At 36.4% G+C, this 12,072-nt stretch overlaps 2 protein-coding genes and 3 non-coding genes across 8 annotated transcripts in view; 4 read left to right on the top strand and 1 right to left on the bottom strand.

The window, feature by feature from the left end:
* LOC107737390 (PERQ amino acid-rich with GYF domain-containing protein 2) overlaps positions 1 to 876 on the top strand; it is a 33,905-nt gene extending 33,029 nt beyond the window's left edge. For all 3 annotated transcript variants that reach the window (XM_016548879.1, XM_016548880.1, XM_016548878.1), the window contains one exon: positions 515 to 876. In XM_016548879.1, the coding sequence (XP_016404365.1) occupies positions 515 to 582 (68 nt within the window). In that variant the 3' untranslated portion in view covers positions 583 to 876. The remainder of the gene's footprint in view (positions 1 to 514) is intronic.
* An 861-nt stretch (positions 877 to 1,737) lies between these two features.
* Positions 1,738 to 7,405, top strand: LOC107737391 (uncharacterized protein C2orf82-like). 2 transcript variants are annotated; one of them, XM_016548882.1, is made up of 3 exons: positions 1,738 to 2,973; positions 6,469 to 6,639; positions 6,832 to 7,405. In XM_016548882.1, exons 1-3 carry the CDS (start codon positions 2,889 to 2,891, stop codon positions 6,939 to 6,941), a joined length of 366 nt encoding a protein of 121 aa, XP_016404368.1. In that variant the 5' UTR covers positions 1,738 to 2,888; the 3' UTR covers positions 6,942 to 7,405. The 2 variants fall into 2 exon arrangements, with proteins under 2 accessions (XP_016404368.1, XP_016404367.1); XM_016548881.1 differs by having other exon boundaries at positions 6,469 to 6,660.
* A 1,040-nt stretch (positions 7,406 to 8,445) lies between these two features.
* On the top strand, positions 8,446 to 8,517 carry trnap-agg (transfer RNA proline (anticodon AGG)). Its single transcript has one exon. It is a non-coding gene; the product is annotated as a tRNA-Pro (tRNA).
* Positions 8,518 to 10,726: 2,209 nt separating this feature from the next.
* On the bottom strand, positions 10,727 to 10,798 carry trnaw-cca (transfer RNA tryptophan (anticodon CCA)). The gene has a single exon. It is a non-coding gene; the product is annotated as a tRNA-Trp (tRNA).
* Positions 10,799 to 10,996: 198 nt separating this feature from the next.
* On the top strand, positions 10,997 to 11,070 carry trnai-aau (transfer RNA isoleucine (anticodon AAU)). The gene has a single exon. It is a non-coding gene; the product is annotated as a tRNA-Ile (tRNA).
* Positions 11,071 to 12,072: the final 1,002 nt, after the last annotated feature.

Genomic DNA, 12,072 nt, shown 5'->3' with positions numbered 1-12,072 from the left:
AAAAGTTGTCCGCCCCCGCCAACATTTTTTATCCCTTTTTTTTTTTTTTTACAAAAGTTTATTGCCCCCCCAGAATATTTTGTTGTATGAATATCTGAACATGCAATATGTCAAAACAAAGAACAGAGGCTCTGGTTAAACAAAATAATAAACACGATAATAAATTGTCCAGATGCATTACAATGTGAAAAAAACATTGTTTCCTAATTATCTGTCTTTCTATCATTTAAAAAAAGTTTTTTTTTTAAATTGGGACCAATAATTAGTTATTACAATTCTCATTACTAAAATGCATATATATATATATATATATACTGAAAAAAAAAAAAACTTTTACATTAAAATACAAAAAGCTGAAATATTCTCAGCTAAATGTGCTCAGTAATCTATATATAGAAAGTATATATATATATATATATAAAAGCCAGATGCATTGCAATGAGAATTGGAGGAAAAATGTGCTTCATTATCATAAAATAGATTATCACTGATTATAGTCCAAATGTCTCTGCAGGTTTTTCTGTCAATGCCTCATCTGAGAGACTCAACATGGGCGAGATTGAGACTGTGGAAGACTTTTGAGGCCTGCTGATCAACAAGCTCCCCCAACTGACAGTTTCCCTTCTGAACAGCCTCCCTTATATTCTCCTCAACCCTTTTCCTCTCTTCTGTTTTTTTTTTTTTCTTTTTGTATCCTCAATTCTTTGCTTTGGAGTAGATTCGGGGCAGCAAGTTTTTCTTCCTCCCTAATCCAGAGGAAACCACAGTTGCAATAACAGCGCTGCCCCACGGCCACGAAAAGAACCAAAAACACAGCGACCTGAGAAAAGGAAGAGAGAGGCTTGCTTCTGCAGGAGAGGAGTCAACCAATATCACAGTGTCCCTCCACCGAGATGGAGCGTCTGCTCACGATCATGCTCATCTCCTGACTGGTGTTTCTTTAAGTGTGAATAAAAGGAGTGCAGAGGAAAAAAATTATGTATTATCCCCATTTCAACTTCCTTTTTTAATTTATTCGTTCCTCCCCTCATTCTTTTAGTGTTTTCCATTTTCTTCCCTTCTCTCCGCTCCCGCTTTGCTGCCCCTATGTTGAAGGACGTCGAAAACAACGTAGGACTCGAGGAAATGTAATCAACAGTGTCCTGTTTTAAGGACAAGTTTGAAAGTTCCAGACAGTTACCCATTTCTTTGTAAAATATTAGGCTGTTTAAAGAATAAACTTTCAATTCTGCATCTGTATTATAATATATGGAAATGATGAACCAGTGGAGTCAAACTTTTTTTTTTTATTGCAGTACGATGAATAAATCAGCCTCTTGTGTGGGCTGTTCTGCACGCTTTTGCTCGTAATGCACAAAGCAGGGTTGTGCAAATGTTTACGCACATTGCAGATTCCCATGGTTATGGAAAACTTGGAAATTTCAGGACGTTTTACAATGGGAAATGCCTATAATATACATGTTTCTAGTTACGTTCGACTAAAGTATTTCATTGACTTTCAGTACCTCTTTATGCAAGTGAATTTCAATCGTTATGATTGACTAAAAGTTATGAAATTCATAGCAGCCCTGTCTGTATGTTTAACCTGTTACTTGGGTTGAGTTTCTTGTTTATTTCCTAAAATCAACAGTTTGTTTTTAGTTTCTCTTTGGTTGAGTCTCAAGTCAAAATTAGACCTAATTCTGGAACGTGTTCCTAATTACCACAGAAAATATTTTAGTGCATCAGTATTTAAAAACAAGTGCAGTCCTTTAATCAATTACAATTGAAGTGCATTGCACCAGGGTAAACATTTAAATGCAAATGTTTTTTAAAGTATAGCTACAAGACATGAAATGGTTTGTGCTGTTAATATGATACTAGTGTCATATACAAGTTTTCAAATTTTTTCAGTTTATCCAATTTTCAGTTTACCATTTATTTGTAGTTTTCTATGAAAAGTGTAAAAAGCGGTGAGATTCAAGGCCAAAGAGTCCCTTCACAAACCGTTACATGAAAGTTTGTAGCAGTTTGTTCCTGTCTGGTGTTTATGGAGGGGGCTCAGCATCTAAGACTAATATTGATATGTACTATATGCTCATGTCTCCATAACTTCAGTTTGGTGGCAGGGTGCAAAAATGTCTTGCAGGAAAAAAATTCTTGAAATTACAAAGAAAAACCGTATGAGACTGTATTTTACAGCTACTACAAGAAAAAAATACATGACAATTTTCCACAGGATGAAGTAAACCAATATTTTATGAGGTGGTGACTTTGTATGAATTTGCATCATGTTAATCATGCGAAAACATTCTTTTTAGATTAGAAAAAGTGAAGGTCTACACATTAACAGTCTTAAACATGTCTAAACAGATTGTACGAAAATGTAAAAATGTGATTGTATGAATTAGTACAAATTCGCCACCAATTTGCCAAAATGTAAATGCTGTGAGATTGATTTTTTTATTTTTATTTTTTCCCGCTATAATGCTGCATCAACATCCAGGACTGGAACTAACCACTTTTTAATAATTGATTATAATAAATATAGTAATGCCCAGGGTGCTTTACATCGATTTTTAATTTAATTACATTAATTAAATTTAATTACATCGATTGTAATAAAATTGGATTGCCTTCTTCATGACCCACCTCTTATGATCTGAAATCCAACAGAAAAGCAGCCCGGGCCGCTGATGGACATGAAGGCATGATGCTGCAGGAGTGGAAAGAGTCACTTATCCGGGTGTGAAGAGGGTGTGCAGTTACTAGAAGAGTTGACAAAAGTCTTCACTGTCCATACAGAGTCCTCCCACCTAAACCCAGCTACGCCTGCCTCTCTCACTCAGTCTCTCACTTGCTCTCTGTGTTCTTTCATTAACGTGAGCAGAAGAGTCCGGCCAGGAACCATGGGCATCTGCAGCAATTACAGTGGTTTATCTCGGCTCGTCTTCATTGGCGCTCTGGCCATCTGCATGGCTTTTGTGCAGTCAGGTAACATCACCTCCTTCCCATCTAATCAGTGATGGGCTTCTCATAGTTGTGTTGAGTTCCTAGGAAAGATTTAATGGGTTCTGATTTGTTGGTGGCTACAGGTGAGAAATTGAGTTTGTCAGTTTTAGTAAAAAAAATTTGTTGCTAGTCTTGATGCAAGAGGTGTTGAATCAGTTTATGAATTTGTGGCCATGATAAAGAATGTCCAGAAAAACCTTGTTTGGAAATACCAAATTGTGCACACGTCATTTTCGCCTTGTTGACCATTATGATTTTGCAAGGCCCCTTTCGGTGCCATGAATAGCCATTGCTGAGCATGAAAGTAGGACATTCAAAGTTGAACATTTGCAAAGTGATTTCTGTTGTATGATAATTGCTTTGGGCTTCAAAATCAAAATATGCCATATATATATATGTATGTATGTGTATGTGTATATATATATATATATATATATATATATAACAAAAGAAGAGATTTTTGAAATGTTTCATTGAACGTATCTTTATTCTTGCAGACTAAAGCGTCATGCTGACTTCAGTGATTCAGACATTCTCTTTTTCACAACCAGGTGTTGAAGCTGAATTTAGTCCTGGGTTCAGTGCTTACAAGGACAAAGAGATAGTTTGTTAGGCTCTAGGGAAAAACAAGACATAAACAGCTGCACAAAGTTCATTTGTACATCCAAAAAAGCATAATTTTTAATAAGTATAATTGCAAAACGATTGCCATTTATGACCATCATCTCTTAGTGCTGAATAAAATAGTTCCAAAAAATATATTGAAATGCACAAACCTGCTCATAAAATGGACGAAAATGGCACTTTACGGCAATCTCAGACTTTCCAGCCAGAATACATGATGTAATACTGCACTTTTACATATTCAAGGTCTAAAGGAAGTGGTGATGGCACAGTTGCTTGATGTTTCTCATGTGAATGCATGGTTTCAAAAGTCTGGATGATCATGATGTCACAGTCTCTTCGGATAAATTGCCAGTATTTCACTACACTCACTAAAAATGAAGTTTCTTTACTGGCATCAGTGGTTCCATGAAGAACCTTTAACATCCATGGAACCTTTCCATTCCACAAAAGTTCTTTATATTTTTATAATTAATTTCTTACTAAGAAAAATGGTTCTAAGAACTGTTTATACTGAAAGGTTCTATGGAAACCTGCAGTTTCTTCTGTGAAAACCCCCTTTGAAACCTTTATTTTTAGAGTGTATGTTGAAGAACTCTTGAAAATAATAGACTTTTTTGCATTATAATAATTACTAATGATTTTCCTTTTACATGAAAATTCTTGACTATTAATTTTTAATGCATGATGCTTCTCCTCAGCCATAACTATGGCTGCTTGTTGGTATTACTTTAATGTAATTTGCCATTTTTTGCTTTATTTCACGTTTACATGTAAAAAATCACGAGGACAACAAATTCTGTAATGCTAAACAGCTTGGACTAGTGATGACTAGTCCTTGTCAAGTCCAGTCACATTTATTTATATAGCTTGTTAGACAATAGTTAGACAGGGCGTGAGGTGAGATGAGGACATGGGGGATTGTGTCATTCGCATGCACCTGTCTGCATGCTGTCATCTCACAGTCGTCCACAGCCTTGTCCTCTCGCCAAATGTTTAAGCAGGCCAAGAAGTGACGAACACAAAAAAAAGTGTATTTTTTCAAATCAACAGGTTACGCACGCTGACGCCGAGGTGTGTGCTTTTCCACAGACTGGCTTCATAAACAAGCTTGTTTGACTTGCAGTGTACTGGCTGTGTTTAGGCCGTTGGTTCCTCTGCCTCAAGCTGTCCTCTCTGACCACACAAGCGCCCTTTTGTACCCTCAAGTAAAGGGCTCATTGATGTATCGCTGGCCTCGCGCCGTACCTTCAACCTGCTTCGAGTCAGGAAAGTGTGCGTCTCGCTGAGCAAACTGACTATTATCAAAAATACTCGTGTGTTGGCCATCCTCGACTTGGTGACTCCAAATATTAACCTTTTATTTTTACGATTTTATTTTAAGATTTAGGGTGCAATATGAGCATTTTAGTGTTTAGATGCATGGAAAGGTGGTATACGTGGCTGCTGCGTGTAAATACTTTGATTTTCAACAACAAATGAGCTGTCTGTTATGTGCGAGTTTAGTTTTAGTTCGTTTTTGACCCATGCCGTTGGGTTGTTCCAGCAGGGTCAGGCTTGGTATCCCGCTGTTTGTCCATGTTCACTCTGTCTGTCTTTGTCCCTTCATTTTGGGGTCAGAACCTTTGTCCATAAGGTGCCCTCTGGGAACTTTGGGCAGACTGTAACATAGGAAATCAGCTTTGGGCTCAGTGAGTATGGTGTAGGTGAGAAAAGTGGCATGGCTGTTCCATGCCTGCGGGAGATGTGGAATGTCAGTGAGAGATGTGAGGAGAAGAAGAGGGGAGGAACGTGCAGGATGGGATAGCTCGGCTGTAGTGCTAATCCTCCATAAAGACGCTCATATTGAGTCATATAGAACGTGACTGACATTTGCCACTTTCTGTGCATTCCCTGTGCTCAACGTTCAGGGAAAAAAACATTCAACTTTTGCAGCTCACTTTAACAAGTACCAAATTTTTTTTTTGGACATTCTTAACACAAATGTGTTTTGCAAGATCTTAGGTTGAGCAAAGCAACCATTTTTGTATCTTCATAAGAACTTTTTTCTTCTTATGATATCTGGCCGGTGGCGTAAACTATCTTGCTGGTCTCAAAATTTAGTAAGTAGGTTACATAATAGATTGACTTTATGTATAAAAAAAATTATGTATTGTGTTTATTTATGTATGCATTTATTTAGTAAGTATTCTAACTTGTAGTTATTATTTAGTTATTTTAATATATCATATTAGATTATTTTTATTTATTTATTTAGTAACTCACATGTGCTATTATTTATTTATTTAAATATATCATTGGCTATTTTTATTTATTTATTTACTCTAATATTTTTAACTGCAGCTATTAAATGACTAAATGTAAATGTATTATTAAGTAATTATTATTAAGTAATTTTAATATATAATCATAGGTCCCTTTCGTTTGTCTTATTTATTTACTATTCTTAGGTGTAGCTATTATTTAGTTAACTATATCATCGTTATTTATTTATTTATTTGGTATTCTTACTTGTAGCTATTATTTACTTGTATTTATGTCATCCCAGGTTATTTTTATTTATTTATTTAGTACTCTTACTTTGTAGCTGTTGTTAGGTTTAAATGTATAATCATATATATAATCATAGATTCCTTTCATTTGTTTTTTTTTTTTATTTAGTAGTATTACTTGTAGCTATTAGTGATTTAATTATATCGTCCTAAATTCTTTTTATTTTATTTGTTTTTTTTAATGTTCTTGCTTTTTTTTTGATATATCGACTTACTTAAATATATATGTGTGTGAGTGTGTATGAAAGTGTGTGTGTAAATATCTTTTGATCTATCTCTCACATTTTTTACCTTCCATCAGAAACAGTTGCTGATTCCTCCCCTACACTGCAGAATGATAATCAGGACACACTATCTGGCGCTGGAGGCTACGATGTGACAACAAAAGTCCCTTTCCAAGACCCCACAGAAAACGCCTTCACTTTTGATTATGAGGATGGTACACTCTCAATAACTCTGGATGAGGAGGAAGGTAAAGTTATACCACTGAAAAGTACGTACTAAAGAGATCTTTTATAGTTTTGTATTTTAGCAGACGCTTTTATCCAAAGCAACTTACAAAATAGTGTTACGAAAGTTATATGTCATTATATGAGGTCTATCATAACAAGAACTTAGTTTCATTCAAAGTCGATCTTATTGTGTGTGTTATTTCTGGTTTCAGTTGTGCTGGGGCCAGGTGCTATCACAGCTATCGTCATCGCCGTGTTCCTCGGAGCCTCTGTTCTTCTCGCTCTCATTGTTATCACGCTCAGAAAGTTCACTGCCTCTTAAGAAGGGACATTTATGTTCTCATTTCCTCCCTTTCTCAATCCCATCTCTTCTTTTTACTCTCCTCTGAACTGTATTTTTAAGTGTCTCATTGGTGGCAGGCCCTTCATGAAATGGATGCTCTTTACTGAGGCCTGTTTTGTGATTTCTTTCTCCTATAAAACTCAGGCTAAGGCTGAACAAAAGGGTAACTGCAATCAAGAGAAATTTTGGTTGCATTTGTTCGGTGACCATATAATCATTGTTGATATCCTCTTGTAATAAGGTTTAGAATGAAATATTTAAAGAAGGTAGAATTATTATATTAAAGTCACATTTTAAGATATCGTTTATTACCATCCATGCGCAACTAGTTTTATTTTGTTTCATGCTGTATTCTAAAGTATACTAAGTTCCAATGTTCTTGGCATTCTAGCTGATTTGTGTAAAATGATCATGTCCTTTAGCGTTTAAGATAAAGTGTGTGTGTGTGTATTAAGAGAAATCAAAGTCTTTGAGAGTGAGTGTTTTAACTGAACTTTTATACATAAACAGGAATTTGTTTGTCGCCTTGTGATTGGTCACTGAACAGATAAAAAGACCACGTTTAATCCTCTTCCAAGAGTAGTTTCTTTGGTTTAATTTCTATTTTTTAATCTAAATATATTTCGAAATAATTTTTTCCTCTGGTTATTTATCGTGTTGTTGCCTATTTCTATATTATATTTATGGTCAGTTTGAAGAGGAGACCATCCTTAAAAAAACATAACAAAATGAGTAACCAGTGCTGGGTTGTACTTTCATGAACCATAGTTTGGGAAACCTTTGCATAATATTATGCTAAATTAATGAAATATGTTGTTATTATTATTGTTTTGTATCCATAGTGGTACAAGATTATCAATGTGATCAACAGGTTAAGCCAAAAGTAATCAAAAAGTATTTAGCAAAAAAAAAAGTAGTCTGTCCAAAAGTTGGGTCCATCAATATATTAATGTAGGCTACTTGTAAGTTGTAAACAAAATGTTATGTAGTGTGTGTATTTTTATTTTGAATTTGTACTGGCGTGGTTAAACAGTGTCCTACAACCAGTTATAAAAAGAGAGCTCATTCTGGGGCATTATTGCAAGGTCCATCTGTAGTTCCGCTTCCTCGTTTGTGGTCAGAGACCTTGCCAACAGAGGATCACAAGTGGATTGGCAAAAGGCTTTTCAAAATGAGATCCAAGGGAAAGCCAGGGCTTCGTGATAACCTCCAGCTCTGGTATTACCCACCACAGCCAGCACTTATTTACAATCAGGCTCCAGCTCCAGACAGATTCTTTTGTCATTCTCTTCTGCTGTGTTAGTCGCATAACATTGGTTAATGCAAACGCCGTCATTTCGCAATACTTTTTTTTTAATCGACATTTATAAAATATCGCCAAAGTTTTGCGCAAATCTGTAATGGCAACGCGCCTAATGACTGCCAGTAAGACGGTTTTAAACTGTTAAGGACTTAGGGTGATGTTAGAACTTTAAATCACGTCGGCTCGTTGGTCTAGGGGTATGATTCTCGCTTAGGGTGCGAGAGGTCCCGGGTTCAAATCCCGGACGAGCCCTGTTTTTGTTTTCTTATTTTCCAATATGTGCACTATTAAAGTGTGGACTGTTCCTCCGAGTTTTCTAGAAAAAAGAATATGTGGGAACGAGATTTAATAAAGCTGACGGTTCTTTAGCGTTTATTTCAGAGCTTAGCGTCAACAGCCGTGCTAACATTGTACTTACAGCGCCTCTCTGTGGTAAAAAATGCAAGACCCATCCAGTATTGTCAGTAGTTGACAAATAACCAATACTTCCTCAAAGGTATATTGACAAATAATGTAGGTTTCGGGAGAAAAAAAAGTTTTATAGTCGTTTCTGGATTTTTTTCACTTGTTCTAATCATTTGCTGTAGGAATTTATTATCTGAGGCCTCCTCGGAGCTTTGTGAGGATTTTTCAAACTATTTTACTCAAAAAATTGATGCTATCAGAACCTCAATTGCTCCTTCTGAATCATTTAATTTGCAATTGCCTTGTACCACAAGTTGTTTGTCTTCCTTTCGACCTGTTTTATCACATCAGCTAGATGATATTGTCTCTACTATGAAGTGTTCAAGTTCTAAGTTAGATATTATTCCTGCACGTCTTTTTAAGGATGTTTTTCCGACTATTAGTCCTATTGTAACAGCTATAGTGAACAGCTCTTTAGCTAAAGGTGTTGTTCCAGCCAGTTTTAAACATGCAGTTGTGAAACCTCTGCTGAAAAAACCTCAGCTTGACCCAGCAATGTTCTGTAACTATCGGCCAATTTCTAAGTTGCCCTTTATCAGCAAGCTTTTGGAGAAAGTAGTGTTTTTACAACTTCAGTCTTTTTTGGATTCTTTTAGTGTTTTAGATAAGTTTTATCTGGTTTTAGATCATTACACAGTACTGAGTCAGCTCTATTGAGAGTTACAAATGACATGCTGCTTTCTCTGGATTCAGGTGCTTGTGTTGTGTTGGTATTGTTGGACTTGAGCGCGGCATTTGACACCATTGACCATAGCATTCTTCTTGATCGACTTGAATGTGTGGTAGGTATTCGAGGCACTGCATTAAAGTGGTTTGCCTCGTATCTCGAGGACAGGACTTTTTCTGTAAATTTAGGAAATTTTAATTTCCATTTCCATTTTAATTTTTTCATCCGCTGCACCTGTCTTGTGTGGAGTGCCCCAGGGATCCATTTTGGGACCTTTACTGTTTTCCCTTTATATGCCTCCCTTGGCCCACATTTTTTTAAAATACAGTATTTCATATCATTGTTACGTGGATGATTCTCAGTTTTATCTACCAGTAAGGCTTGATTCTGCTGTTTCATTTGATGTTTTATTGAAATGTGTACATGATATAAGACATGGATGTCTAACAATTTCCTGCAGTTAAATTAGGATAAAACTGAGGTTTTAATATTAGGTTGTCCTGCACTTTTGTCTCCTGCTTTGGAAGCTCAGTTAGGTCCACTTTCAACTAACGTACGCAAACAAATCAAAAACCTTGGAGTGATTTTTGACTCCTCTCTATTTTTTGATAAACAAATTAGTGCTGTTATTAGAGCAAGTTCTTTCCATTTGAGATCAATTGCAAAGTTGAAGCATCTTCTTTCAAGGAAGGATATGGAAGTTGTGATTCATGCACTTGTTACATCTCGATTGGATTATTGTAACTCTCTTTATTCTGGTCTTCCTCAATCTTCAGTGTCACGATTGCAAGCTGTTCAAAATGCTACGGCAAGATTTTGACTGGGTCAAAAAAGAGGGATCACATTTCTCCTGTTTCATTGGCTTCCCGTTAAATTCAGGGTAGATTTTAAAATTCTTCTGTTTGTTTACAAGGCATTGTCTGGTTGTGCACCAAGTTATATCTCTGAACTTCTTGTGCCATATTGTCCTGCTGCTAGGGCACTTAGATCTTCGAGTCACTTGCTTCTAACTGTACCACGGTGTAGGTACAAATCAAAAGTGATCGTGCTTTTTCTGTGGTTGGCCCCAAGCTTTGGAATGGTCTCCCCTATCATGTGAGATCTGCTCCTTCTTTGGACATTTTTAAGTCTAGACTTAAATCTTATTTTTACTCTTTAGCCTTTGTATGTGTGTAGTTGTTGTTTTTATTAGTAGATTTGTTTGATCACTGTACAGCACTTTGGATCAATTTACATTGTGTTTAAATGTGCTTTATAAATAAATGTTGTTGTTGTTGTTGTAAGAATCTGACATAATAATAACTATGTAATGTGGACGCAAAAAGCTATTGACCCCGACGTGATTTGAACACGCAACCTTCTGATCTGGAGTCAGACGCGCTACCGTTGCGCCACGAGGTCGGTTGCGCTTATTTCTTCCTTACTGGTCTTTGTCTAATCATATGCCTATTGACTTTTTTGATGGTGTGCATTTTGGATATAAATTAAAGTATAAAAAAGATGTGGGAATGTATTTATGTATCATTCAAACATACTAACTTGGGTGACTAAATGTCATGGTGAAGAAGTTGTAATTAGGTACGATATGTTGGAAACGGTGGCTGGTTAGCTCAGTTGGTTAGAGCGTGGTGCTAATAACGCCAAGGTCGCGGGTTCGACCCCCGTACGGGCCAAAGTGTTTTTACCAGTTTGTTCACTTGCCATTGCTTTTCAAAGGACTAAATAGATCATTTTAATAAATAAGGATAAAAAAAGGTTAATAATCAAAAGTGGTGATTATAGACCATTACTAGAAAGCAACACAGATGGTAAAACAAACAAACAAACATGTTAAATGTAAAATGCAGATGTTTAAATTATATATATATATATATATGTATATATTATTATAATTTTTTTATTTTTATTTTTTTATTTTTTTAATGTTGTGTGCACTGCACTAATGTTACAATAAAATGTAACATCTGCAAGGTTCTAAATATACAACTGCTATTAGGGGAAGTCGTGGCCTAATGGTTAGAGAGTCGTACTCGTAACCCAAAGGTTGTTCGAGTCTGTCTCGTACCGTCAGGGATTGTACCACGACTGTACCACGACTGAGGTGCCCTTGAGCAAGGCACTGAACCCCCAACTGCTCCCCGGAATGTACAGCGCTCTCTCCCCCCCCTTCAATACCACGACTGAGGTGCCCTTGAGCAAGGCACCGAACCCCCACACACACACTTTGGATGGGTTAAATGCAGAGCACTAATTCCTAGTATGGGTCACCACCATACTTGGCCACATGTCACGTCACACTATTTGAAACATGTCTTTTTCTGCGTAATAATCAAGGAACTTTGCTGCCGTGCATGACTTCCGTCAATGATATTAGTCATTTTCTAGCCATATCGGTCTAGAAAATCACAACTTTTCATTTTCCGTCAGTCTTAGTACACGATGTAACTACAGAAGAGTCAAGTTTTAAATAGGAAAAATTGAAATTGAAACTCTTTGGTCATTTTTGAGCGAGATGCTAACGGTCTAATCAGATTCAATGATCTATGCTAAGCTACAGCTAAAAGTGCTACCGCCAGATCCGGAGATCGGCTGAATGCATTCGAAAACTGTAAAACTCAACTGTTTAATTCTTAGGGGAGTTGGAAAATAAGCCTATTTTCAAAAATAGTGGAGTG

Source organism: Sinocyclocheilus rhinocerous, unplaced genomic scaffold (assembly GCF_001515625.1).
Source record: "Sinocyclocheilus rhinocerous isolate Xijiao unplaced genomic scaffold, SAMN03320098_v1.1 scaffold1095, whole genome shotgun sequence".
Lineage (NCBI taxonomy): Eukaryota > Metazoa > Chordata > Actinopteri > Cypriniformes > Cyprinidae > Sinocyclocheilus > Sinocyclocheilus rhinocerous.
The sequence above is the reverse complement of the archived record's forward strand: the minus strand, read 5'-3'. Positions and strand labels throughout refer to the sequence as shown.

Excerpts from the sequence above, each read along its gene's own strand:
- LOC107737391 (XM_016548881.1), top strand. The coding sequence starts at position 2,889 with ATGGGCATCTGCAGCAATTACAGTGGTTTATCTCGGCTCGTCTTCATT. Across the intron at positions 2,974-6,468 it reads CATGGCTTTTGTGCAGTCAG|AAACAGTTGCTGATTCCTCC; the intron begins GTAACATCACCT and ends ACCTTCCATCAG. Across the intron at positions 6,661-6,831 it reads TAAAGTTATACCACTGAAAA|TTGTGCTGGGGCCAGGTGCT; the intron begins GTACGTACTAAA and ends TTCTGGTTTCAG.